The sequence below is a fragment of the Macaca nemestrina genome, chromosome 9, assembly GCF_043159975.1.
Source record: "Macaca nemestrina isolate mMacNem1 chromosome 9, mMacNem.hap1, whole genome shotgun sequence".
NCBI lineage: Eukaryota > Metazoa > Chordata > Mammalia > Primates > Cercopithecidae > Macaca > Macaca nemestrina.
This window is the reverse complement of record NC_092133.1, coordinates 87,072,538-87,099,308: the sequence shown is the minus strand read 5'-3', so window position 1 is coordinate 87,099,308 and position 26,771 is coordinate 87,072,538. Positions and strand designations below refer to the sequence as shown.

At 52.5% G+C, this 26,771-nt stretch overlaps 2 protein-coding genes across 19 annotated transcripts in view; one reads left to right on the top strand and one right to left on the bottom strand.

The window, feature by feature from the left end:
• Positions 1 to 14,519, bottom strand: part of LOC105486714 (anthrax toxin receptor-like) — a 48,640-nt gene extending 34,121 nt beyond the window's left edge. Inside the window, exons 1-10 of one of the 8 annotated variants that reach the window (XM_071069987.1) lie at positions 13,957 to 14,519; positions 11,676 to 11,846; positions 6,731 to 6,802; positions 5,187 to 5,258; positions 2,996 to 3,077; positions 2,832 to 2,865; positions 1,756 to 1,832; positions 1,610 to 1,678; positions 1,156 to 1,236; positions 1,005 to 1,065 (exon numbers count right to left, since the gene is read on the bottom strand). In XM_071069987.1, the coding sequence (XP_070926088.1) occupies positions 1,005 to 1,065; positions 1,156 to 1,236; positions 1,610 to 1,678; positions 1,756 to 1,832; positions 2,832 to 2,865; positions 2,996 to 3,077; positions 5,187 to 5,258; positions 6,731 to 6,802; positions 11,676 to 11,846; positions 13,957 to 13,961 (724 nt within the window). In that variant the 5' untranslated portion in view covers positions 13,962 to 14,519. Of the gene's footprint in view, positions 1 to 1,004; positions 1,066 to 1,155; positions 1,237 to 1,609; positions 1,679 to 1,755; positions 1,833 to 2,831; positions 2,866 to 2,995; positions 3,078 to 5,186; positions 5,259 to 6,730; positions 6,803 to 11,675; positions 11,918 to 12,073; positions 12,141 to 12,613; positions 12,957 to 13,956 lie in introns of those variants that run through there. The other 7 variants (XM_071069991.1, XM_071069990.1, XM_071069992.1 and 4 more) reach the window with 7 other exon arrangements.
• Positions 14,385 to 26,167, top strand: LOC112427544 (uncharacterized). 11 transcript variants are annotated; one of them, XR_011607929.1, is made up of 7 exons: positions 14,385 to 14,517; positions 15,998 to 18,758; positions 20,529 to 20,636; positions 23,493 to 23,558; positions 23,845 to 24,053; positions 24,368 to 24,513; positions 25,340 to 26,167. XR_011607929.1 is itself a non-coding variant. In XM_071069994.1 (3 exons), exons 2-3 carry the CDS (start codon positions 20,621 to 20,623, stop codon positions 23,145 to 23,147), a joined length of 1,461 nt encoding a protein of 486 aa, XP_070926095.1. In that variant the 5' UTR covers positions 14,403 to 14,517; positions 20,529 to 20,620; the 3' UTR covers positions 23,148 to 23,326. The 11 variants fall into 11 exon arrangements, 1 of the variants encoding a protein (XP_070926095.1); XR_011607931.1 differs by having other exon boundaries at positions 23,761 to 24,053; XR_011607930.1 differs by having other exon boundaries at positions 23,490 to 23,558; positions 23,761 to 24,053.
• Positions 26,168 to 26,771: the final 604 nt, after the last annotated feature.

Here is a 26,771-nt window from a genome sequence, read left to right as displayed (position 1 = left end):
AACTTATTGTTGTGAGGTAACAGCACACTAATTGTACACAGGTACTCACATCCCCACCCCTGCATATTCCTCCCACACCAATAGACACTCACGTTCACACCCATGTGGGCCACACATCCACACCCACCCACCCATCCACACTGCATCACAAACACACTCAACCCACCCCATACCACACACATCACACCACACACCCAAAGCACACGCACCCACACACCACACACATAAATAGCAAACACACACACACCAAAAATACCGAAGACACATCACACATCCCATACACACACCACACATATCAGCAACACACTCCCAACTCCCCATATGACACAGACACACACTGGACTCCACATACCTGCATACCAGACAGCCTTCCCATACACCAGCAGCCTTCCACACACCAGGCAACCTTCCCACACACTCCCACAAGACCCCCACTCATGCCACACACACACACTGCACATACACCACACACACATGCATATATGCCCCCTACATACACTCACACCCCCACATACATATTACACAGCACCTCAGCTCCCACACAACATACACCCCACAATACAACACACACAGATGCATCACTCATGCATACCCCACACACCACACTCACAGCACATCTACACACCCCGCACAATCACACACATTTCCACAGCACACAGACCACGTTTTACCCTCTCCCACAGACTTCACACACATCAAGCCTCCCACAGCACACCTTCCCACACATACTACACACACTGCACCCACACAAACTACACACACACACCACACACACCAAACACACACACACCACATACACACACCACACTCACACTCCCCACACACATCCTCCCCCACACACATCCTCCCCCACACACATCCTCCCCCACACACATCCTCCCCCACACACATCCTCCCCCACACACATCCTCCCCCACACATACCAAGCAAATGCACACACTCCATACACGATTGTACCCATGCACACCACCCTGTGGCTACCGCGGGGCCTCTGCAGCTCTCACCTCCTACACACACAGTGGGAGGCTCCACCGATGTCACGTCAAGACAGACCTTTGACGTGAGCTGGAACACAGGAGGGGTGGGGCGGGGCAGGGAGAGTGAGCTTCCGGCCACAGGAGCCAGGCCCCCAGCCCCTCACCTCCGCCCACTCACAGCATCAACGGTGTCTCTCATGGCCTTGAAGCCATTCTCCACTGCAAACACGTGCTCCGGGCTGTCTGCAATTGCTGTTATCTACGGAGAGCAGAGCTGGCTTGGATCCCCGCCAGGAGGTGAGGATGCAGCAGATCCCAGGCCCAGAGGGCGGTGTCTTGCCCCCATGCTTTGGGGGCAGCAGAATGTCAGGCTCTGAATGTTGCAGGCTTCTCCAGCCAGCAGCCCACTCTTGGGGAGCAGGGAGCTCTTCCACCCTCCCCTCTGGCGTCGTGGGATTTGTACAACACGCTGTCAATCACTTCTGCAGTGGCCATGGATTGGCCCATCTCACTTGGGGCAGCTTAGACAACCATCCTCGGGGTGGCCCTGGGAAAGCCACCTGGGAAAGCCACCTGGGACGCCTTTCCCCACTAGGCTCGAAAGTGGCGCCTGGTCACCTGTTTGGAATTACCTGGTCCAGCTTATAATCAGCCACACCCACGGTGTAAACGTTGGCCCCCAGTTTCCGAGCTTTTTGAGCCTAAGGGAAAGAAGGCATTGAGTATTAGTCATCAAAATTCATGGAGCAAAATGCTGGTAAGTATGAACTGGACTCACTTCTCTGAGAGTGTCCTGAAATGCATGTGCCACCAGCTCTCCATCAGTCATAGCAATAATCATGCTGGGAACTTTGTCTGTAGAAGAAGCAAAGAGTGGCCTGCTCAGCAAAGGCACCAGGAGTGACCTCCAGAAGCTCCGGAGCCCCTGCAGGTGGCTGGGCCCACAGCACTGCCCACTCCAGGGCATGGCCAGGTGCCCCCACCTCATCCTCCAGAGGAGAGGCTGCCAAGACCGAAGCACCTGCCACCCAGAGACCCCCTAGAGTAAGGGAGGTCTCAGCCCAGCACCCATTCTACAGAGGAGGGGCTGAAAGGGGCACAGTCTTTCCCACCAGGCTGCCTGAATCCTCACCCACTAGCAGCCTGCACCACCTCTGCCTGAGGGCAGCTCCAGCCAGGACTCAACAACCACAGGCCTGTCCCACGGGCAGCAGGAGGAGCTGCTGGGCCCTCCTGTAACAGACAGGCTCAGGGAGGCTCCCAGGGGGCTGGGTCTTGCTGTGAGCAGAGCCTGCAGGCAGTCCTGCCAGCATCTCTGGGCCCAGGAGTTTAGGACTCCAGGTCAGTGGCACCTGGGCAGGGGACCCCACAGCCACCTCAATGCCTTTCCTCACCAGCCCTGCCTTTTCCTGACAAGAGCTGCAGCGACACGGTGGGGAGGGGAGTTGGGGGCCCCGGACAGCCTTCTGTACCACATGAGACAGGTCAGGGAATGCAAGTCACTCGGAGGGGAGACATAGAAGGGAGGAGGAAGACTAAGGTGCATGCAAGGGGGCAAACCCCTTGGCTCTTCTCTTTTCCTTTTCACACAGCCCAGCTGGAGGGCAAGCACCTCAGGGTTATGAGCACCAGGGGTGCACACACAGGATCTCACACAGTTCTCAGAACTCCATGAGGCGGGGGCTTACTATGCTCACTGCACCAGGGAGGGACCTGGAGCTCAGAGAGGGTGAGCAACTTGCTCCAAGATGCAGGGCAGGGGTGGCCTTGCAGAATCTGCACACAGAGCTCTCTGAGGCTCTCGCCCAGCTCTGTTCCCCCTATGGGACCACCATGTGGACGGCAGGTGCTTACTTCCGGAGTTGAACGTTTCAATCTGTTGAATTGCCTGCAAGAAAATGAAGAAATATTGAGCCTGGACAGTGAGATGATCCCACTGATGCTCTAAGATTTTGTAGGTTAGGGTTAGGGTTAGAGTTAGGGTTAGAGTTAGAGTTAGGAGATCAAGGGGTCTATACCTTTCTAAATCCTGCCTGCATGAATGTGTGTCCATCAGGTACAATTTTCCGAAGCTGGTCAAGACCATTTTTTATTCTATTCCTGAAAAAAATTTAAAAAGGTGGTTGACCTGGAAAGACATTGACTGTTAAAAATCAGCTCCCAAGCTCTCCGGGAGCCACTGTTCTTTGTGCAAGGCCTCCCGGATGAAGGAGGGGGCCAGGCAAGGGCTTTGTCCTGCTCCTTCCTCATCGTGATTTTGACCAGAGATTTCAAGCCCTTCTGAGCTCATCGCAGTTACAGAGAATGCAGGCCTGGGGAACTTCACCAGGGCCCTGCTTGGCCATCTCTGGTGACAGTGGGAACTTCCCATGGATGAGCAACTGTGAGTCAGGAACTGCACAGGGGTGGACATTCCTAATCCTAACCCTAACCCTGAACCGGGAATGGGCAACTGAGAGTCAGCCACTGACAATGGGATTGACATTCCTAACTCTAACTCTAACTCTAACTCTAACTCTAATCTTCACCCTAACCCTAACCCTAACCCTGAACTGGTGATGAGCAACTGAGAGTCAGCCACTGACAATGGGGTTGACATTCCTAACTCCTCTAACTCTAACTCTAACTAACTCTAGCCCTAGCCCTAGCCCTAGCCCTAGCCCTAGCCCTAGTCCTGAACCAGGGATGGGCAACTGAGAGTCAGCCACTGACAATGGGGTTGACATTCCTAACTCTAACTCTAATCCAATCCGTAACCCTAACAAAGACTCTCTTGTGTTGGGCACTCCATCCTTTGACAGGTAGGGCTGCATTTGGGAAAAGTCATCCTGCCAAACCCCCAGCCCTACACCCAGCCCTGACGGCCCCAGACCCCTGACCCTGACTCAGTTTCCTCCTCTCTCTTTACCCTGACACAGGAAGTACCAAATCTGCTTAGTTAGACTGCCTGGCCTCCTTGACTTTCTGTGCCCCTGAAATAAAAAGACCAAAGGCTGGAGAGGCAGCCCCGACAGCTGTGCATGCAGGGGCCAAACACTATCTGCAGGCTAGCTGGGGGATGTGGCCTGTCAGCTGCTGTTAAAACAGACAGAATGGGCTGGGGCAGCCAGGACTGGCTCTGGTGGCAGGACTGGGGCAGGCCAGGGACTTAGGGTCAGGCTAATCCAATGTGACAGGCTGAGCCTGCACAGCAAGGCTGGGCAGAGCATGGACCCTGAAGGATGGCTTCCCACTGTGGGCAGAGCATCCCTGCCATGGCCGGAGCTCTAAGAGCCCCGCCCTGCCCAGCCCAGGAGGGGAGGAGGCCAGGCCCATCCATACCCAGAAGGGTCCACGGCCTGGCCTTTCTCTGGCCATGCCCAAACCCCGCTCCCTGTCTGGGTCACCCACCACAGTCCTCCCCCATAGACTTGCTTTTTACCACCTCACACCCACTCCAGTGTCTCTGACAAACCCACAGCGCAGGACACACAAACTCAAGCTCCCCTACCCTGTATTCCCTCGAAGCTGCAAGTGGGGCCAGTCCCCCATCCAGTCCTCAGTGTCCTCACCTCTCTCTGTGCTTCACCTCCTCTGGGCCCAGTTCCGGGCATGTGCATTGGAAGGGCCCTCACCTCCCACCAAACAGGAACTCTGCAGTGCCCCCTGCTGGGCCTGGGCTCCAGCCGTCTGAGCTTGTTCCTCCTGCCTCCCTCCATTTTCCCAGCCTGCCCTGGATCTCAGAACCCCACCCAGGGACTCCCCAGTCTGGGCCTGCCAGCATCCCTGCACAAAAGCCCCACGACTCCCACCACCAGCTCTGACCCTGTCTCCCTCCCGCACTGGCCAGGGCAGGGGGAACAGGCGCAGAGCAGCCGCCTGCACAGGTGTGTGTTCACAGGACACCCCCACCCCTCTGCCAGCCCCTGCACCCCGGGAATCCTCACAGCCACCTTTCAGGGAAGGAGGCAGGGCAGAGAGAGGGCAGGGGAGCGTGAAGTGGGGGAGGCTGAGAACTGGAGCACAGGGGCCCGCAGGTAACCTTGCAGCCATAGGTAGGAGGGTGCAAGGGAGCGGGGCTAAGGTCAGGTGGGTACTGTGAGTTGCCCTGACCGGCCTGCCCTGGGTGCTGTCAGGCTCCCAACCAAGGTCTCCGGGAGCCCCTCAGCTCCCTGGAGCTCCCTCTGGCCAAGCTCACCAGACCCCTTGGGGGATCCAAGCAGCACTCACTTGTCTGAGGTGAGTGGCAAGACAGTCTGGCCGTCTGTGGAGTAGGTGATGAAGCACATCCGAATATCTGAGCTGTGAAGGAATCATGTGCTGGTGAGAAGCCAGAGGCACCGGCTCAGAAGCCAGGGTGGTGAGGCCAATTCCGCACTTCCCACCCCAACTCTTCCGCTTTGGAGTCCCTTGCTGGACACAAGGAGGTGAGATAAATGTAGTGAAGGACTCTGAGGCCTGTGGAGACAAGGGCTCCATAGAAGAGAGAGTCAGGATGGCAACTCACTGCATCCCCATCACTGCATCCCCACACTCCCAACACCCCAAAGACACTTGCGCACACACATGCACACTCAAGCACACACACATATGCACACACAGGCGCACACACATGCACACACATGCACATACAGGCACACACATGCACAGGCACACACACCACACACACACCCATACACACACGTATACACACACATGCACACACACACGCACCCACACATGCACACACTCACATGAACACACACACACAGAAGGCACCCACACACGGGCACATGCACACACACACGGACACATATACCTTATAATGAACAGGCAGGGAGATGCACACACAGCCCTCCCAGCTGGCCTCCCTTCTACTGGAAAATTCTTTGCCTCTTCACCCCATTCCCTCCTCCCCCTCCTCTCCCTCATTTCTCCTTCATTTCAGAGGAGTGACTCCCTATTGGCAGCCATGCACACGGCCTCCCTTTCCTCTCCCTGACCCTCCTTCCTGCCAGCTGACCCTCAGTAGCCCTCAGTGACAGTGCTGTCATATGTCCCCAGCAGAGCTCCTAACGGCTCCTGCCCTATTGCTCATTCATTTTACCCACAGTCGTCAGACTTTTCTTCCTTAAGTGCCATCTTGATCATGCCACTCCTCTGCTCAAGAGCCTTCTCTGGCTCTCCATGGCTCACAGCAGGAAATCTCAGCTCCTTGACCTGGCACAATGAGCCCCTGTGGCTTTGGCCTCAAGCTGACCTGCCCAGTCCTCTCCCAGCCCTCCGTGAGCTAACCTCATTCCCAGCCAAGCAAGACCACTCACTCCACCACAGGTCCCTGTCTTTTCCATCCTACAAGACCCAGTTCAAAGACGCACATCCTTGGAAGCCACTGCTGACTTTGTCCTTAGGAGTTCCTGCTTTTTCCTTCAACCTTCCAGGTGAGTTCTTTGTCCCCTACTTGAGCCCTCAGCACTGTGTAACCCGAGGTTCCAGGACTGAGTCACTGGTTTCCCTGTCTATTGTCCCTTCCCAGCGTGTGATGTCCCCAAGGGCAAACTGCCTCTCCTGCAATATGCCCAGGCTCACAGGCAGGAGCCAGCCAAGTCTGCTGAGACCCGATGGAACCAGTGAGCGCTGGCCTCATTCCTGCTTCAGAATGCCACCTTGTGCTCTGTGTCCCCCACTGAGGGACTCCCACGCCCACCCCATCTGATGGGATGTGCCCTCTGCCTGCCTTCCAGAGGAAAAGCTCTCTGCAGCTCAGGGGAGGCTGCCATGTGGGAGATCTGTACCTTTGGAACCTCGCCACTGTTTCCTCCACCCACATATAAAGGTCAATCCAGTTGTTGTTCACGCTGCCAGACCTAAAACAAAAGGAGACAGGAGACGTGGGTCAGGGAGATGAGTGCATCTGTCAGGTGGGCAAGTGTCTGCCCCGCCCCCAGCCTCCCAGCAGGCTCTTAACAAGCTCGCCTGACCCCAGCATAGCTGAGGCTGGGGTGCACCCCCCAGTGGCCACTGGATCATCCGAGGTCATGAGTTTCACCAGTTGAGTGGTCAGCATAAGGTGACCACCCAGCCCCATCTGCCTGGGACTGAGAAGCTTCCTGGGATGTGGCGCTTTTGCTGGCCATCCAGGTGGCTGATCAGGTTAGGTGGGGCACTGTGTAGAGTGGAAATGGGAGAGAATGTATTGGTTGGAAAAGCCCCCAATGAACAATCCAAATATGGAAAATCAACCAAAAAAGTTTCATGTATGATAGCATCAAACAGAACAAAATACTTAAGAATAAATTTAAACAAGGAAGCAAAAGAAATGTATACTGAAAACTGTAAAACATTGCTGAAAGAATTTAAAGACACAATAAATGGATAGATATTGCATGCTTATGAATCAGAAGGCACAATAATAATATTGTTAAGATAACAATGTAATCTGTATCAAAATCTGTATAGCATTTTTTTGCAGAAATAAAAAATTTGCACTAAATTACATATGGAATTTCAAGGGACATAAGTCATATAACAAAAAAAAATCTGAAAAAGAAGAACAAAATTGAGGATACACATTTCCTGATTTCAGAATTTATTACAAAGCTACAGTAATCAAACTGTTATGGCACTGACATAAGGACTGACATGTAGAGCAATGAACAGAATAGAGAGCTCAGAAATAACCTGTCATGTCTGTGGTCAAATGATTTCCAACCAGTGTGCTAAGAACACTCAATGTGGGAAAGAACAGTAGTTTCAAAAAATGGTGCAGGGAAAATTGGATGTCTACATGCAAAAGAATGAAGTTGGACCCTTCTATAAACCATTACAGAAATTAATTCAAAATGGGTCAAAGACCTAAATGTAAAGGCTAAAACTTTTAAACTCTTAGTAGAAAACATAACTTTTATGACATTAGATTTGGGGATTTTTTTGGATATGGCACCAAAAACACAGGCAACTAATTTAAAAATAGAAAAGTTGAGACTGTGTCCAGATTAAAAATTTTGTGCATCAAAGACGCTACCAAGGGAGTGAAAAGATAACCTGCAGAATGGAAGGAAATATTTGCAACTCATATACCTGATAAGGGATTAATATCCAGAATATACAAAGAACTCCTACAACAACAACGAAAAAGAAACAATAAAAAAATGCAACAACAAAAAAATGGGCAAAGAATTTGAACAGACATTTCCTCAAAGAAGATATGCAGATGTCCAATAAGCCCATGAAAAGATGCTCCACACCACTAGTCACTAGGGAAATGCCAGTGAAAGCGGCGAGGAGATACAACTTCACACCCATTGGGTGGCTATTATCAAAAACTAAAAAATAACAAACGTTAGACTTTTGTTGGTGGGAAAGAAAAATGGTGCAATCCCTGTGGGAAATAGCTTGGCATTTCCTCAGAAAGCTAAACATAGGATCACCATAGGATCCATCAATTCCACGCCCAGGTATATACCAAAAAGAAGTGAGAGCGGGGACTCAAAGAGATATGGGTACACTGGTGTTCATAGCAGCATTATTCACAATAGCCAAATGGCAGAAGCAACCCAAGTGTCCATCAACAGATGAAAAGATAAACGAGCCGAGCGTGGTGGCTCACGCTTGTAATCCCAGTGCTTTGGAAGGCCGAGGCGGGGGGATCACGAGGTCAGGAGTTCAAGACCAGCCTGTCCAATATGGTGAAATCCTGTCTCTACTAAAAACTACAAAAATTAGCCTGGCCTGGTGGCATGCCTCTGTAGTCCCAGCTACTCAGGAGGCTGAGGCAGGGAGAATCGCTTGAAACCAGGAGGCAGAGGTTGTAGTGAGACAAGATCGCGCCACTAAACTCCAGTCTGGCAGCAGAATGAGACTACAACTCAAAAAAAAAAAAAAAAAGATAAACAAAATGTGGTACATATACATACAGATAAATATTATTCAGCCATAAAAGGGATGAAATTCTGATGGATGCTACAACGTGGAATAACCTTGAAAACATTATGTTAAGTGAAAAAGGTCAGACAGAAAAGGCCAAATATTATATGTTTGTATGATTATATTGTGTGACTCCACTTACATGAGATACCTACAATAGGCAAAGTCATAGATAGAGAAAATACACTAAAGGTCACTAGGGCTTGGGGAAAGGGAGGAATGGGGAGTTATTGTTCAATGGGAATAGAGGTGTTTTGGGTTTTGGTGAGGATGGGGTTTAAGACAGGGTCTCACTCTGTCACCCAGGTTGGAGTGCAGTGGTGTGATCTTGACACACTGCAGTCTTGACCTCCCAGGCTCAAGCAATCCTCCTGCCTCAGCTTAGCCTGAGTAGCTGGGAGTAGAGGCACACATCACCATGCCTGGCTAATTTTTATATGTTTTGTATAGACAGGATTTTGCATGTTTCCCAGCCTGATCTTGAACTCCTAGACTCAAGCAATCCTCTCACCTTGACTCCCAAATTGCTGGGATTACAGGAGTGAGCTACTGCTCCCGGCTGAGAATAGAGTTTCAATAAGCAATGATGAAACATTTCTGGAGATGGATGGTGGTGGCTGCACAATGCTGTGAATGTACTTAATGCCGCTGAATTGCACACTTAAAAATGGCAAATTTTTGTTATGTATGTTTTCCCACAATTAAAAAATTACTCAAAAAAAATACAATGGGTCACTCCCACTTAGAGGCCTAAAAAGGTCACCTGGCCAAGAATAGAAGCACATGGGAGGCTGATTCATTTTCTTCCAGCTCAATCCAATGAATGAACCAATGAATAAGGAGTCTCATGAATAAGCTGGACATGAATGACCAAAGATCCTCCCTGCAGGCAGTAGATGTTGTTCTGCCAGGAGGACTACTGCAAGACTCTCAGGGTCCCGCCCAGCTGCATGGTCTTTGGATGGGCTTTGGAGTCACACAATCCAGAGTTTCAATTCAGCGCCGTGGATGCCTATCTGGAGGCTATGGTGGGTCATTTCCTGGCCATGGCCTGCCTCATTGCCTCCTCCTTACAATGGGGCAATACCCTTTACCCCTAGCCTTGTTAGGAAGAATCATTAAGGTTGCTTTTGTCTGCTCCCTTTACATCCATTCTAGGCACTCCCTCTGCATTCCCCCTCATCCAGTCTGTCTGATTGCATCAGGGCCTCTGCATTTCCTACGAGTTTCCAGCCTGTGACTCTGCCTTTCCTGGCAGGTCCCTTCATCCCCATCCTCTGTCATTGCCTCTGACCTGCAAATTCTCCCTTCATCCTCATCGCACTTGGCAAGGTGAAAATGAAGATACCGGCCGGGCGCGGTGGCTCAAGTCTGTAATCCCAGCACTTTGGGAGGCCGAGACGGGTGGATCACGAGGTCAGGAGATCGAGACTATCCTGGCTAACACGGTGAAACCCTGTCTCTACTAAAAAATACAAAAAACTAGCCGGGCGAGGTGGCGGGCGCCTGTAGTCCCAGCTACTTGGGAGGCTGAGGCAGGAGAATGGCGTGAACCCGGGAGGCGGAGCTTACAGTGAGCTGAGATCCGGCCACTGCACTCCAGCCTGGGCGACAGAGCGAAACTCCGTCTCAAAAAAAAAAAAAAAAAAAAAGAAAATGAAGATACCCTTTTTACAGATGGGAGACACGAAGGCACAGAATGATGAAGCAACTCGCCCAAGACTATGTGGCTAGTGAGTGGAGTCTGCCTGTCTCCAGAACGGAGTTGCTCCTTCCCCAAGAGTAGCAGAGCAGTTACAAACCATAGGAATTGGTGGGCTGGGGTGTACGTCCCCTAAGCATCAGTATCTGGGGGAATGAGAAAATTCAGAGGAACTTCAACCTGCGATGCTGGAAAGAGTGCGGCACAGGAAGCCGGAGTCTTGTCACACCAGCTGTCTCTGGATGCTTCCCCAACCTCCAGGAGCCGCCCTTGTCCAGGAACCAGATAGAAAAATACCTGCACTACTCACAGCCCAGGATTGTGGTGAGGTGCCAGGAGTGCAGGGAAAGGGCTTTGGAGACCAGAAAGCGCTTGCTCTCCTGAAGACTGCACCACTGCTGCTACTGAATAAGCACAGAGAGTATTCCCACCTAGCAGGAGGAGTGGGAAAGGGAACCAAGGCAATCTCTCCAAAGCTGAACATTGCCTCTTTCCTTCCTGGTGAGCCAGAAGATGCCTAATACACAGCCCACTTTCCCCAGGGCCACCCTGAAACAGACCCAACTGTTCCTGAAAGTGCAGGAACTATCACGTGGCTCTCCAAGTTGTAGAAGCAGCACTTAGAAGCAGCCAACCAAAGGCCTTCTCTAAGCAGTGACATTAGAATGACCAACACAGGCAACAAAGCAATCTCTCTGGGGCCCAGTAAAATAGAAGTTATTTGCGTGAAAAACAAATGAGCAAAACAACACAAAAACTCCAAACATCCACAGTGCGCTTCTGAGAACTGCTGAGAAGCAGGTCCGAGCAATCAGCTGTTGCAGCAGCCTGAGGATGAGGATGCTGACCCAGCTAATGGGGGGATAGGGGATCGTCCAGAACCCCTTTGGTGGCTTTTTTCCTCATCCAGGAGATGAAGCACCAGGGAAAAGACAGCCATGGCATTCTTTGTGCCTCAGAAGATCAGGAGGCCTAGGTCTGGTCTGACCAAAGGGCTGGCCCTGCTTCTGTGACAGAAGCTTGCATCTCTTTGAGTGGCGTCCTGTCCCTAGTGAAAAAGAGGTGGTAGCTCCTGAGGGTGACCCAGGGCCAGAGCTGGAAGGGACACTCACTTGTCCAAGATGAAGTAGAGGTCAAATGAGCCCTGGCATCTGTGACCTGCTTGCCCCTGGCGCAACTGCTGCCTCCATCCTGGGCCATGGTGGTGGTGGGCCCTCCTGGAGCCCAGGGCCAGGCGTTGAAACATTCTCCAGCCAGGTCCATGGTACCGAAGGCTTCCTGCTCTAAAAAGCGGTGGAGGAAGCAGCAGCAGGAAGAGCAGGAAGCAGGGCCCCCAGCGGCCATGGCTCCTCATTATCTGGCCGTCCCTGTGACCCCACCTCACCCCACCCAGATAGGCTGAGCACAGGCCACCTCTGGCCACCTTCTCTGGCGCCTCCCCTTATGCCCAAGGGCCACACCCCTCCTCCTGCCCTTCCACCCGTGCACACTGTGGCCCTTCACCAGGTACCTCCCCAGATCGCAGGGACTAGGGTCAGCAGCTGGCTCTGGGAGACTTGCCTCCAGCTACCTGCCTGGCCCTTCCCCCACCCTGGGGACAGAATTCCTTTATGGTTGACAGGAAGGTTGACATGGTGACTTTGTGACCTGCAGCTCTTCCCAATATCCTGCATATTGACAACACCAGAGGGGAGGCACAGGACCTTTGGAAGGGCTATAAGAGGAAGCCTCCATTTCCCTTATAACAGCCCTCATAGTGTCCCTTAAAACCACTAGACCCTGCCATTTGTTCACTGGAAGAGTTAGCCCAGGTGACAGGTGAGGACATTGCTGTGGGTGAGGAGGTCAAGGACTGGGAGGCCAGAGTGTTGGCAATGGGAGGTTATTTGTATGACACTTAAGTCCCCCAGGAGATGGCAGATCTGGAAGAAGATGGAAACTGCGGTGTTGCCAGAGTCCTTGTGAGTGAGGGACATTCCAGTTCTCTACTGCTGTGTACCAGACCACCTACATTTAGAGACACACAACAGGCGCATTTTATTACGCTCACAGGTTCTGAGGATCAGGCACTCAGGGCAGAGTAGGGAGGGCTTCCTCATGTCTGGGGCCCCAGATGGGAAGGCTTGAGCAGCCCACATGACTTGAAGGATTGGGCACTGGAATTATCTGGAGGCTGCTCCACTCACAAGTGTGGCTCCTGGGCAGGAGGGCTCAAAAGCTGGGCTCAGCTGGAACTGTGAATGGAGACCCTGCATGTAACCTCCCGGTGTGACCTGGGCTTCCTCCCAGCATGGTAGCTTCAGGGTGCTTGGGCTTTTACAGGTGGCCCAGAGTTCCAAGAGTGTTTTCAGTGAGCACGGCAGAAATTGTAGAACTTGTTATGACATCACTTTGGAAGTCACACAGTGTCACTTCCACTGTACTCTATTGGTCCAAGCAGTCACAGCTGCCTAGGGTCAATGGGAGGAACACAGGCCCCCTCTCTAGGGCAGGAGTGTGGACGAGTTCACATCCCAGTGTCAAAACTGCAGTAGGGGCTGGGCGTGGTGGCTCACACCTGTAATCCCAGCACTTTGGGAGGCCAAGGCAGGCGGATCACCTGAGGTCGGGCATTCGAGACCAGCCTGGCCAACATGGGGAAACCCTGTCTCTACTAAAAATACAAAAAAATTAGCGAGTGTGGTGGCCGGAGCCTGTAGTCCCAGCTACTGAGGAGGCTGCAGCAGGAGAATGGCCCCCCGGGAGGCGGCGCTTGCGGTGAGCCAAGATCGCGCTGCTGCACTCCAGCCTGGGCGACAGAGCGAAACTCCGTCTCAAAAAATAAATGAATAAATAAAATAAAATAAGAAACATCTTAATCAATTTTATTTTGTATGCACAAGAGTGATATACGATTAAAAATCCTTCTCTAATTAAAGTCTAAAACATGTCTTTCAATATGTGTAACATACAAATTACAAGTGAAAAAAAGTATTGGGTTAGTCTGGTTTGTTGTTATTTGATTTTTTTTGTTTTGGAATTGTATTTAATATAATGGAGTATCTTAAATAAGGGGTATTTCAGAATGAATGAAGCCTGGTATGTTTCCTTCAAAAGCGTATTTGAGCTATCTTGCTTCATATTCCTCTTAACAGTTGATATTAGCATACTCTAACATTTTTGCCTGGTGGTTAGTCATCTCCTTGTGATTTACTTTTTTATTTATTTTTATTTTTTGTAGACACAGGGTCTTGCTATATTTCCCAGACTAGTCTCCAACTCCTGGCCTCAAGTGATCCTCTGGCCTTGGACTCCCAAACGCTGAGATGAGAGGTGTGAGCCACCCTCACAACCCTCTTTGTGGTCTTACTTTGCGACTTCCTAATTACTAATGGGAACTGGTCACCTACTCACTTCATTTTGGTCGTTCATGGTTCCTCTTTGAAGTGCCTAGTGACGGCTTTAGATGTCTTGGCTTTAGATGTCTTTGCTTTAGGTGTTCACCATTCTTTGCTTTAGGTGTTTTTCTCTTTCACATTGATTCAATAACAGTCTTTATATATTCTGGATATTAATTCTTTATCACTTGCTGCAAATATCTTCTTTTACGGTGTGGCTTGATTTTTTCACTCCATTTATTGTTTTTTAAACAACGCCTAAGTTCTTAATTTTAAGGCACTTGAACTGTCATTTTCTACCCTGGCCCCCTCCCACCGTACTACGGGAACAGCTAACTTCCCAGACACCTCTACGTTCTGGGGTCGCCGAGCCCGCCTTCTTGCGGGTCACAGCTGGGGCCTGGGAAGTGAAGGCCGCGGGCGTTCCCGGGAGGAGCTGAGCGTTTCGGATGCGGGGGAGGTGCCGCTAGCGGGGCCGCCAGGCCACTCTTGTTGCCCAGGCTGGAGTGCAAGGGCGCGTCTCGGCTCACCGCAACCTCTGCCTCCCGGGTTCAAGCGATTCTCCCGCCTCAGTGAGGTAAGGAGGGCCGGCAGGCCGCGGGGATCCACGGCGCTGAGGGAGCCGCAGGCACCGGGCGCAGCCCTCGCCTATCGCTGAGGTACTGCAGGCCCAGAAGCCAGAGGTCCGGGCGCCCAGGGTCAGAGGGCGGCAGCGAGAGCCGGCACCGCCAAAGGACGCCCTCGCCCTCCTGCAGGGCCGGTCCTGGTCCGAGCCAGCTGGGGGCGGCTCCGGGAGCCGAGCCTGGGGAGAGCCGGGCCGTCCGGCGGATCAGCAGGGAGCTTTCTACAGGGTTGCGGTTTCTCTGGCCCGCGGCGCCCTCCCCGCCGGGGCCGCCCAACTGCAAGCCCCGCCCCGAAGGCGGGTGCAGCCAGGAAGGCGGGGCTTGGTGTCCTCAGGCCGCTGGCGCCAAGTTCAGAGCCGCGCGCTGGGCTGGACGGTGGCAGCCGCGTCTGCACCTCCTCCCTGTGCGCCGCCTGAGAGCCCGGGAGAGACGCGCGCTCAGGTCGGCCAAGACTGAGAGCAAGCGGGCGCAGGCAGCGGGCCCCATCTCACTTCCACGAAGGGCAGCGTTCTTGAGTCCTGCCTTTGACGGCGGCGGGGCGTGTTCTTCCCTTCCCTCTGTCAGCTTCCTCCAGCTCGCTCCCATGTCCTCTCTGAGTTCCATTGCTGTCCCTGTCCCTTGCCTCTCTGCTTCTTGTCTCCTTGTCCTCTCCTGTTTCTCTCTCATCTCTCCCTTTTTCTCGTGTCTGCCTTATTGGCTATTTTCCTGTCCTCCTTTGTCCTTTTTCCCTCTATCTCTCTTTCAGCCTCTCCCCTCACGCCCTCTTCCACTCTCTCTATAGGCTTCCTTCTCTTTTGCAAGCCAAAATTCTTCTTAGGTTTTTCCCCTAAGGTGACTTCTTGGCCATAATTGCTTGCATCCCTTCCCTCCGCCCACCGCCAATCCCTCTCTCTGTTCATCTTGTAGGGCCTCATTATTCTCATCCAGGGCTTGTGCTAGGTGCTGGCGTCGTCAGCCCAGATCCTTTCTCCAATAGATTATATCCAAAGATCTGCACATGTAACCCGTTCAGTGCCTTTCCTGGGAAAAAATACATAGATGATCAAATTATGAATCTCTGAATTTTCAGGGTCACCTGAAAGAAAATACCTGGTTTTAGATACAAGACAATTGAATCCTTTTCTTGACATTTTGCCTTTACTCACAGAGGTACAGACAGCACAGCAGGAAGCTAAGCCTTGCAGAAGCTTTTAGGGGACATTGCCACCCACACCTTCTGTGCAATGCCAGGTGCAGGGGAGGGAAGGGACAGGATACAGACCTGGGTTATGGGAAGACGGTGGAAGGCCAGGGCTTTGCACTTGAAACCTTTGGGTGAGACTGACTGGAAATGAGAAATAAACAGTAAATTTCTAAAATATGTAGTTGCTTTGCCTCCTTAGAAATAATGGAAACTGATGTGGTGGTATATTGTGATCTTTAATGATATTCCAGCTTTTGACCAGCTTCTGTGGAACATCTCTACCCTGCCCTGCAGACTACCCTGTGACTGCTGGAAGTCCAGGCCCTTTGTTGCATGGAGAGGATGCAAACCACGTGCTGCAGCTCCCATGCCCTTTCTGAGCAGATTCCTCAGAGGGGGTGCCTCACATCAGAGATGAATTTCAGCCACTGTCTCCCAAAGAGGCAGATACAGAAACGTCACTCCTCTCAATGACCCTGAGCAAAGCGCTCAACCTCTCTGAGCCTCAGCTTTCCATCTGTAAAATGGGTTCGGGCTAAGTTGTCTCTCCAGTCCATCCCAGACCTACACATGTACGACTAGTTGGATGAAGCCAGTTCTCCCCCTTTCTCCAAGAAAAACTGGTCTGCTTGAAGCCCCATTGCTGAGCTTCCATGAGCTCCCACAGAGAGACATACACACTCACACACATACACTCACACATACAGTCACATATACAGACACACACACAGTGACACACATGCACTCACACATACACACATGTATACATATACTCAGAGACACATAAACTCACCTGCACACACACAAATTTACACACATGCATATACATTCACACACACATGCAATCACACATACTCAAATACACACATGCACTCCCTTACACGGGCTTGCAAACTCATGCTTACTCTTTTTCACACACACACACAGACACACACACGCACACACATCTCCCCAGTATAGCTAGTATTGTTCCTAGGTACAGCAGCCTGCCTGTGTCATCCTTCTGGTTCTGCTGCACCCGGCACCACCTCCGCAGGCGCCCCGCTGGGCTGCCTTCATGGCTGAGACAAAGTTTGCCAACCACAGCCATGCCGCCCTGAACAGGAGAACTGTCCAGCATGCTCTGAGTTAGGATGTGACAACCCTCTTCTCAGCACTAAAAATGGGGACACAAGGTGTCACAGCAGGACAGAACATTTGCTGTCAGGATGCTTCATGGTATAAGATTAAGACTTATCATTTATTGACTACGTAAGTGTCTACATGACAGATGCTCCTACAGCTTATTTTATTTAATTTTCACAACAACCACATGAGGTCTTGATCCAAGTGAATTTATCTTCAACCTGCCAAATGTCATCCTGATAAACTCAGGGCAGCATCCCAGCTTTTAGAGACCATAGTGGATTTGGTCACTGCCAACTGCTGGTTTAGGTACCCCACCCGGCTTCACACTCCAATGCTAACATCCAGATCTGAGTAAGAAGAATGAGGAGGAGGAGGAGAGAGCAAAGGAGAAGACAAATACATAATGATGAGAAAGAGAGGGAAGATGAAAAAAGGAAGGGGAGACATAATAATAGTAAAAAGAAAGAAAAGGTGGAGAGAAAATGAGGAACTATCTGGGCACCTTTCATCCCACCCAGGACCCGCGAGGGTCACTGCTGTTGCTGCATCAGCACCATATGGAGTAAGGTCAGAGAGGCCAGGGCACAGGATGTCCTCCAGAACCCCAACAGAACAAGGGCCAGATCAAAGTCCCTCAAGGTGGAAAATGACATGAGTCTGGCTTCCCCTCATGTCCGTCTCTCCCTTGCCTACAGACTCACAGCCTTCCGCTTACTCTAGGATCATTCCCAGGGTCAACATCAGATTTGAGTCTCACCCACCTCCAGGCTTCATCCCCAATGCCTCTCCCACAGCACCTCAGATGGGGGATCTCATTCCAGGTCACACCATGCCCTGGCCAGGGCGTTCTCTGGTCAGGGCCCTGAGCACACACAGCAGCCCAGCGCTGCCTGGCTCCTGCTTTCCTCCGGGGACAAAAGCAAGTTTATTAAGAAAGTAAAGTGGTGGCCGGGTGCGGTGGCTCAAGCCTGTAATCCCAGCACTTTGGGAGGCCGAGACGGGCGGATCACGAGGTCAGGAGATCGAGACCATCCTGGCTAATATGGTGAAACCCCGTCTCTACTAAAAAATACAAAAAACTAGCCGGGCGAGGTGGTGGGCGCCTGTAGTCCCAGCTACTCGGGAGGCTGAGGCAGGAGAATGGCGTAAACCCGGGAGGCGGAGCTTGCAGTGAGCTGAGATCCGGCCACTGCACTCCAGCCTGGGCGACAAAGTGAGACTCCGTCTCAAAAAAAAAAAAAAAAAAAAAAAGAAAGTAAAGTGGTTAAAGTACAGCTACTCCATAGAGTGGGACGTTCCCAAAAGTAACAGGAGTAAAGCCCCCATCCTAGGTACAATGCTTGTGTAGATGGGGAGATGTGCTCTGCGAAGGAGTAATGTTAGGCAGGGACCTAGACCCAACATGGCGGTACCACCTGACATGGCCGACCCCTTGTGAGGACTTTACCCGCTGGGATTTCCTGCCAGGACTTTTCAGCGCCAAAAGCACCCTGAGCCCGCCAAAACTCCCCACTCTGCGCAAACTCCTGGACACCTCATTCCTCAGAGATCCAAACCTAACTCAGGAAACCGAAACCTACAGACCCCGCCTACCTCACCCTATAAAAGGCCCCTGATACCGGCCCCGCCCGCAACTGCCTCAGCCCTCGCCCTAGGGGAGCGGTGAACCTCCACCGCCAGCCCAATAAAGGCTACCTCTGTTCTCATCTGCCTCATGTCCTCTTGCTCTGCTCCCCATTACATTACATTGGTGCCCAAACCGGGAGGAGACCCCTCCCCGGACCCCTGCCTGTCGGGGCAGGCTCTCCTCTCCGGGAGCCAGGACCTCCTCTCTGAGCTGAGAGTGGTTTCTCCAAATCCAAGACTCAGTTCCATCACTCCTGGGTAAGTTTTCCCCCGGCCTGCAGGCTCCAGGAGTCCCTGCCCGAAAACGCCGCCCTGTCAGGGCTTCCCTCCTCCTTCACTTGTGACCTCGGCACCAGGGACTAGGAGACATCCGACCTCCCCGGAAGCCGTCATACCCCACACTCCTCCTGGCAGTGGGAGGACGCCCCCATTGCCTCCGGACTGCCCGCCTCAGGATCATGGGGGCTGCCCAGTCCAAACCAGACCCAAAATCCCCTCTGGGGTGCCTCTTGGCTAATTTCCAGACTTTAGGTCTCAGCCAAGACCTAAAAGGAAAGCAGCTTATTTTCTTCTGCACAGTGGCATGGCCGCAGTATAAATTAGATAATCAGTCTCAGTGGCCTGCAGAAGGCACTCTAGACCTGAACATCCTCACACACCTGACCAACTTCTGCAAGAGACTAGGCAAATGGTCCGAGGTAGCCTACCTTCAGGCCTTTTGGGATTTGCGCTCCCGCCCAGACCTCTGTGTCCGATATTCGTTGGCCCAGGTCTTGCTCGCGAAATCTACTCCCTCAAGCAAGGAGAAGGACGATTCCTCCTCTTTCTCTGAGCCCCCTGATACTCTTTCCCTGACCCCGCTTCGGTCCCCCACTCAACCTCCCCCTTACTCTGACCCCTCAGCTTCTCCGTCCTCGTGGGCACCACCCCTTCCCTCCACTCCTCCTGTGTCCCCACCAAACCTGACGGACCCTGTCTCTCCTACCTCCTCCTCCTCCTCGCCTGTCTCAGCCTGTACCCGGTCCAGGACCCACCTCCTGTGCCCCTTGCGGGAAGTGGCAGGTGCCGAAGGAGTGGTCCGGGTCCATGTGTTGTTTTCGCGGGCAGACCTGTCTAAGATTGAAGAGTGTGTAGGCTTTTTCTCAGCCAACCCCACTCTGTATATCAAAGAGTTCAGATACCTATGCCAGGCGTATGACCTCACCTGGCATGATCTTCATGTCCTTATGACCTCAACCCTGTCCTCTGAGAAAGGGGAGCGTATCCTAGCGGCAGCCAGGCAGCATGCTGACCAGGTTCACTTAACTGACCCCGCCATGCCAGTCGGCACCGAGGCGGTGCCCTCAGCCAAACCCGACTGGGACTACCAGGTTGGGCAGGCAGGCCGCCGCCGCCGAGACATGATGGTCCAGTGCCTTCTTGCTGGCATGCAGGCAGCCTCCATTAAGTCAGTCAACTTTGACAAATTAAAGGAGGTAGTCCAAGGCTCAGATGAGAATCCGGCCGTTTTTCTTAACTGACTGAGGCACTCATACAGTACACCCGCCTTGACCCTGCCTTCCCCGCAGGAGGAACGTCTTGGCTACGTATTTTATTTCTCAGTTGGCTCCGGATATCCGGAAAAAATTTAAAAAGGTGGAGGACGGCCCTCAAACTCCCATCCAGGATTTAGTCAAACTGGCCTTCAAGGTCTACAGCTCCAGGGAGGAAGCAGCTGAGGCCCAGCGACAGGCCAGGCTAAAACAGAAGGTACAACTCCAAACCCCGGCCTTGGTAGCAGCCCTGAGGCCCGCTGGCTCCAGGAGCTCTCAGAGAGGAGGTACTCCCCGAGCGCCACCTGGTGCCTGCTTCAAGTCCGGCAACAAAGGCCACTGGGCCAAGCGGTGCCCCAACCCTAAGGAGCCAACTCGCCCCTGTCTGAGCTGTTGGCAGATAGGTCATTGGAAGTCAGACTGCCCCAACCTGAAGACAGTCGCTGCCCCAACCTGAAGACAGTCGCTACCCCTCCACGTGACGACCCTCTTCCAGGTACTGGAGGCGTCTTCCAGCTCCTCAACACCGACGAAGATTGAAGAGGCCCAGACTCGGGAACCCCTCTTACTCTCACCGAGCCCAGGGTTATGCTCCAGGTAGCGGGTAAGTCCATATCCTTCCTTACGGACATGGGGGCTACCTACTCTGTTTTGCCTTCCTTCAGTGGCCCCAGCCACCCCTCCACTGTCACGGTCATGGGAATTGACGGCACTCCCTCCACCTACCGCCAGACTCCTCCTCTGTTTTGCCACCTGGATGGCTCCCTCTTCTCGCACTCATTTCTTATCATTCCTTCGTGCCCAGTCCCCTTGTGTAAGACGAGACCTCCTCTCCAAGCTAGGGGCCTCAGTTCACTTCCGGCCCAACCCCTCCCCGCACTTCGCGTTCTTCTTTCCCCTCCTCTCGCCTGATAAACCCCGCCAGGCTGACACCCTACTCCCGTTTCCGGTCCCCATTAACCCTAAGGTGTGGGACACCTCCATCCAGATCATTGCCCAGCACCATACTCCAGTCCGCATCCGGCTGAAGGACCCCTCCAACTTTCCCTCTAGACCCCAGTTCCCTGTCTCCCTTGAGCACCGACAGGGACTAAAACCCATCATCATGCACCTGCTCCAGCAGCACATTCTAGTCCCTGCCAACTCACCATGCAATACTCCTATCCTGCCTGTACGGAAAAGCTCCAGGGCCTACCGCCTCGTGCAGGATCTACGCCTCATCAACGAGGCAGTAGTCCCCACCTTTCCAGTTGTTCCTAACCTATATACACTTCTCTGACGCATTCCCCCTGATACCACCCATTTTACTGTCCTTGACCTAAAGGATGCCTTCTTCACCATTCCCCTACATCCTGACTGTCACTTTCTGTTTGCCTTTACATGGGAAGATCCAGACACTCATATTTCTTCCCAGGTGACTTGGACTGTTTTGCCTCAAGGGTTCCGAGATAGCCCCCATTTTTTCAGACAGGCATTGGCACAGGGTGTTAGCCTCTGTCCCCTTACCCACAGCACACTATTGCAATATGTAGATGACTTATGACTATGCAGTCCCTCCTGGGAGAGCACCCTTGCAGATACTGCTACACTTTTAAATTTTCTTGCCAGCCGAGGTTATCGGGTTACCCCGGCCAAGCCTCAGCTTTGCACCCCTTCTGTCACCTACCTAGGCATACTCCTGACACCCACTACAAAAAGCCTCATGGCGGATAGAATAAGCTTCATTGAAACTCTCCAGCCTCCTCAGGATGCGGAAGAGATCTTGTCCTTCCTAGAACTAGTAGGGTATTTCAGGCATTGGATTCCCAACTTCGGGGTCCTAGCCAAGCCCCTTTACCAGGCTGCCAAGGAAGCGCCCACTGGGCCGCTGTCCGACCCCTCATTGGTTGCCAACTCTTTGAAGAAGCTTCAGGACTGTCTTCTTTCTGCCCCAGCTCTCTCTCTCCCCAACCCTCTTCGGCCTTTTCATCTATTCACCAAGGAGCACCAAAAGGTAGCTACTGGCCTCCTAGCCCAGCCAGTTGGATCCACATACCAGGCTGTGGCCTATCTCTCCAAGCAGTTAGACCCCACGGTCCAGGGCTGGCAACCTTGTCTGCAAGCCCTGGCGGCTGCCACAGAACTTACCAAGGAGGCCCTCAAGCTCACCCTAGGACATTCTCTTACTGTCTACTCTTCTCACCGACTGTCAGATCTCATCACACACAAGTGTCTCAGCCACCTCACCCTGTCCCAGCTTCAACAGTTCCACCTGCTATTCATTGAAAATCCTCACATCACCCTCACCACCTCACCCCCTCTAAACCCTGCTACCCTCTTGCCCACTCCAGGGTGCGATTCCGCCCCCGCACATTCCTGCCCGGAGGTTCTCACCACCTTGCCGCCCGCCCACCTCGGTCTTTCCGAACAGCCATTAGAACACCCAGATCGTACCCTGTTCGTGGACGGGAGTTCTGTCTTAACCCCCGATGGCCACTGGCAGGCAGCATACGCTGGCATAACAGCAACCCAGATGGTCAAAACCAGGCCTTTGCCTTTAGGCACCACCTCCCAGGAGGCTGAACTCACTGCCCTTCCTCGTGCCTTACTTCTCTCCGAAGGGCAAAGGGTTAATATCTACACAGACTCCAAATACGCCTACCTTATTGCACACACCCACTCCCTTCTCTGGCAAGAGCGTGGGTTTCTTACCACCAAAGGGACGCCAGTAGTCAATGGACCACTTATAAAGAGGCTGCTTGATGCTCTCCAGGCCCCCAAGGAGGTAGCCATCATCCACTGTAAAAGCCACCAGCATTCTAAGGACCCTGTGTCGCAGGGTAACAATCTAGCTGACTCCACCACACGGGCCACTGCCCTCACTTCCTTCCCTACCCCAGCACCTTTACTCTTTCTTTCCCCCACATATTCCCCCGACTACTCTCCCCAGGAGCTTCAAACCCTGACGGCCCATCCCAGTGCTACCCACAGCAAGGATGAGTGGGTGTTCATTGACAGCCGAGTAGCGCTCCCTCAGACTCAGGCAGTGCGTATATTGACCGACATACACCACTCTCTCCACATAGGGCCTAAGGCTATGTATAACTTCCTGGAACCCATCCTTCACCTCCCCTAACTGCAGGCCCAAATTAGGAAGGTACATCAGCAATGTGCCACCTGTTCAGCCGCTAACCCCCAAGGTAGGCTCAGGCACCCAGGGCCCACTCATCAGCTAAGGGGTCACCAGCCAAGGTAAGATTGGCAACTTGATTTTACCCACATGCCCCACCATAAAAAATTCCGCTACCTGCTGACCCTGGTTGACACCTTCTCAGGATGGATCCAGGCTTTCCCCACCACCCGGGAAACTGCAGAGGTCGCGGCAACCACTCTCCTAGAGCACATCATCCCCAGGTTTGGTCTCCCCGGATCCATCCAATCGGACAATGGTCCGGCCTTCATTTCTAAACTCACCCAGCAGGTGGCGGCTGCACTCCAGATTACCTGGAAGCTCCACATTCCCTACCATCCACAGTCATCTGGAAAGGTAGAACGCACAAACGGTCTCCTTAAACTACATCTAACCAAACTCATTCTAGAAACCCGCCTCTCGTGGGTGACTCTCCTTCCCTTGGCTCTCACTCATCTTAGGGCAGCTCAGCGGGCCCCTACAGGGCTCAGCCCTTTTGAGCTGCTGTACGGATGCCCGTTCCTCTTCCAGGAGCTGCCAGCCCTCTCCCCTCCCTTAGGCTCCTACCTCCCTTACTTAACCCTCCTTCGTGAGCTTCTGAGAAAACACGCGGACCGGTGTCTCCCTGCACCCGCTTCCCCAGCCCTCGAGAATCCCGCCATCGTAGCACCTGGAGACCTGGTCCTGGTCAAGCAGCTGCAACCCCGAGCCTTATCTCCACGGTGGGAAGAACCATACACCGTAATCCTCACCACTCCCACTGCTGCCAAGCTCCTTGGTCTTTCCTCCTGGTATCACCTGTCCTAGCTGAAAAAGCCGCCCACCCAACATGATTCCAATTGGACCACTCAGGTTGTTACCCCTACCAAGTTACGACTCACGCGCGCAGATAACGACCCTCTGCCTAACCTTCCTTAGCCACCTAGTCCTCCCGAGTCTAAGTGAGACTCCTGCCCAAACTCCCCCCACCAATCCATTCCAGTGGACGTTCTACCTTACCGAGACCTGGACCCAGGGAGATCGCATGAGCCTCCCTCACCATAGCCATGGTAGACTGCCAGCCTCAAGGGTGCCAAAGCCAAGTAACCTTTAACATATCCTCCTTCCAGAGTATCCCCCAAAAGTACCCCCCTCCGTACCCAGTCATTTGTTTCATATATGATCAGAGGAACGATGCCTGTCAATCCACTTGGGTTGAGACCAGTGGAGGCTGCCCTTGTCACTACTGCAACATGCACAAGACCATTCCGGACGACAAAGAAATCCTCTGGCAGCAGCCCACTTCCTCTGTGCGACTGACTATGAGTGACAAGTATGACAAGTCTACATTCTTCCTCACCATCCCTGACCCTTGGGACTTGAGGTGGGCGTCGGGGGTTGAGGCCCGCCTTTACCAAGGGGTCCATGACCTTTACCCCGTGGCCCGACTCAGGATCTTTAGGGTCTACATCAGGGTCGTAAGCAGCCTTGTCAGCCTGGCCTCTGACATCAAACAACAGGAGAAAGCCATCTCAGCTATAGCCAACCCAGGCATCAAGCCCCAGGACAGCAGCAACCCTTTTTCATGGCTAACCTTAGTCAGGGAATGGGCTCAAGTAGTACACATGGCCGGAGTACACATCTCTCGTTGTTTCCTGTGTGCAGCCTTGAATAAGCCCCCACTGGCTCTGGTACCCTTAGCCAGTCCTTTTAACTCCTCTAACCTAACCCTCTGCTTTCCCCTTCCCGGCCGAACCGTGGGAGAGGTCCCCTTGTTCCAAGACCCACTTAGGCAACAACTCCCCTTTTACTACTCCACCCCCAATGCTTCCTGGTGCAACCAGACAGGATCTGCACCTCCAGATCTAACCACCACTCCAGGTGGGTATTTTTGGTGCAATTCCACCCTGTCAAAAACCCTCCATGCTCCCAACACTACCCTATGCGTTCCCATCCCCCTAGTCCCCAGCCTCACCCTATACAGTGAGGCTGAGCTATCCTCCCTCCTGCCCTCTGCACGCCCCCGCCAGGCAAGGGCAGTATTCCTTCCATTGATGATCGGGGTCTCTTTAGCCTCATCCCTCATAGCCTCTGGCCTAGGAACCGGAGCCCTAACTCATTCTGTCCAGGCCTTTCAGGACCTTTCAACCTGATTACAGGTAGCAATCGAAGCTTCTGTGGAGTCCTTGGCTTCCCTCCAACGGCAGATCACCTCAGTCGCCCAGGTGGCAGCCCAGAACCATCGGGCACTCAACCTCCTTACAGCCGATAAGGATGGCACCTGCATATTCCTCAATGAAGAATGTTACTGCTACATCAGTGAATCAGGACTAGTAGAAACCAATCTCCTCACTCTAGAAAAGATTCGGGAAGGACTCCACCAGAGAAACTTCAGATTGGGGCCCTCATTTGGGTGGTGGCAGTCATCTATAGCCGGTTGGGTCCTACCCTTTCTAAGCCCCTTACTAATCATTGGCTTCTTGCTATTCATAGCTCCCTGTGTCCTCCGCTTCGTCCAGGACCACATAAAGGAAGTCTCCCGGGTCACTGTCAATCAGATGCTACTCCACCCCATACCCAAGTTCCGACCTCCGAAGAACCCCACAATGACCTATACCAGCAGGAAGCAGCCAGATGAACATGTCGCCTCTTTTTCTTATTAGAAAGAGGTCAGAATGTTAGGCAGGGACTTAGACCCAGCATGGCAGTACCACCTGACATAGCGGGCCCCTTGTCAGGAGTTTACCCGCTGGGACTTCCTCCTAGGACTTTTCAGCATGCGAAAAGCACCCTGAGCCCGCCAAAACTCCCCACTCTACACAAACTCCTGGACAAGTCATTCCTCAGAGATCGAAACCTATAGACCCTGCCTACCACGCCCTATAAAAGGCCGCTGATACCTGCCCTGTGCGAGACTTCCTCAGCCCTCCTCCTAGGGGACTGGTGAACCTCGCCCATGAGCCCAGTAAAGGCTACCTCTGTTCTCATCTGCGTCATGTCTTCTTGCTCGGCTCCCCATTACATTACATTTGTGATAAAGGATTAATTTTCTTAATTACTATATTTTACAAGAATCAATATTATTATCTTTAAAGCAAAATTAGGAATGCCTTTGTTCTCCAGATATCGGGATATCTGGACACTCCCAAGTCTTGGTCTCTTTAGTAAACATTATTAATTTGTTCCCTTAACTGTGAACATCTAGAGGTTAGGAATGCCTAGCTTTCTGAGAATGCAGCCCAGCAAGTCCCAGACTCATTTTCCTAGCCCTCACTCACAATGGAATTCCTCTGGTTTGACTGCCTCTGACAGTGCTAAAGCAAAACTTTTCTTTTATGGAAGAGAGAACATTGAGGAACAGAGACATCAAATCCGAAATGCAGAACATCAAAAACAAAACATTTTGGAAGTCACCAAACTCAAAACACAGATTACCCAGGAAAGACTGGCAGTGAAACCAATGATAAAGTTGCCACGGCCACCAGGGATATGTCCTTGGGTGTCTCAAAAATAGAATTCTGTATCTATCTGGAATATAAATAAGTGTGAGCACAAAATGAAGATATCGTCAGATGTGCAAAGTGTGAGTTT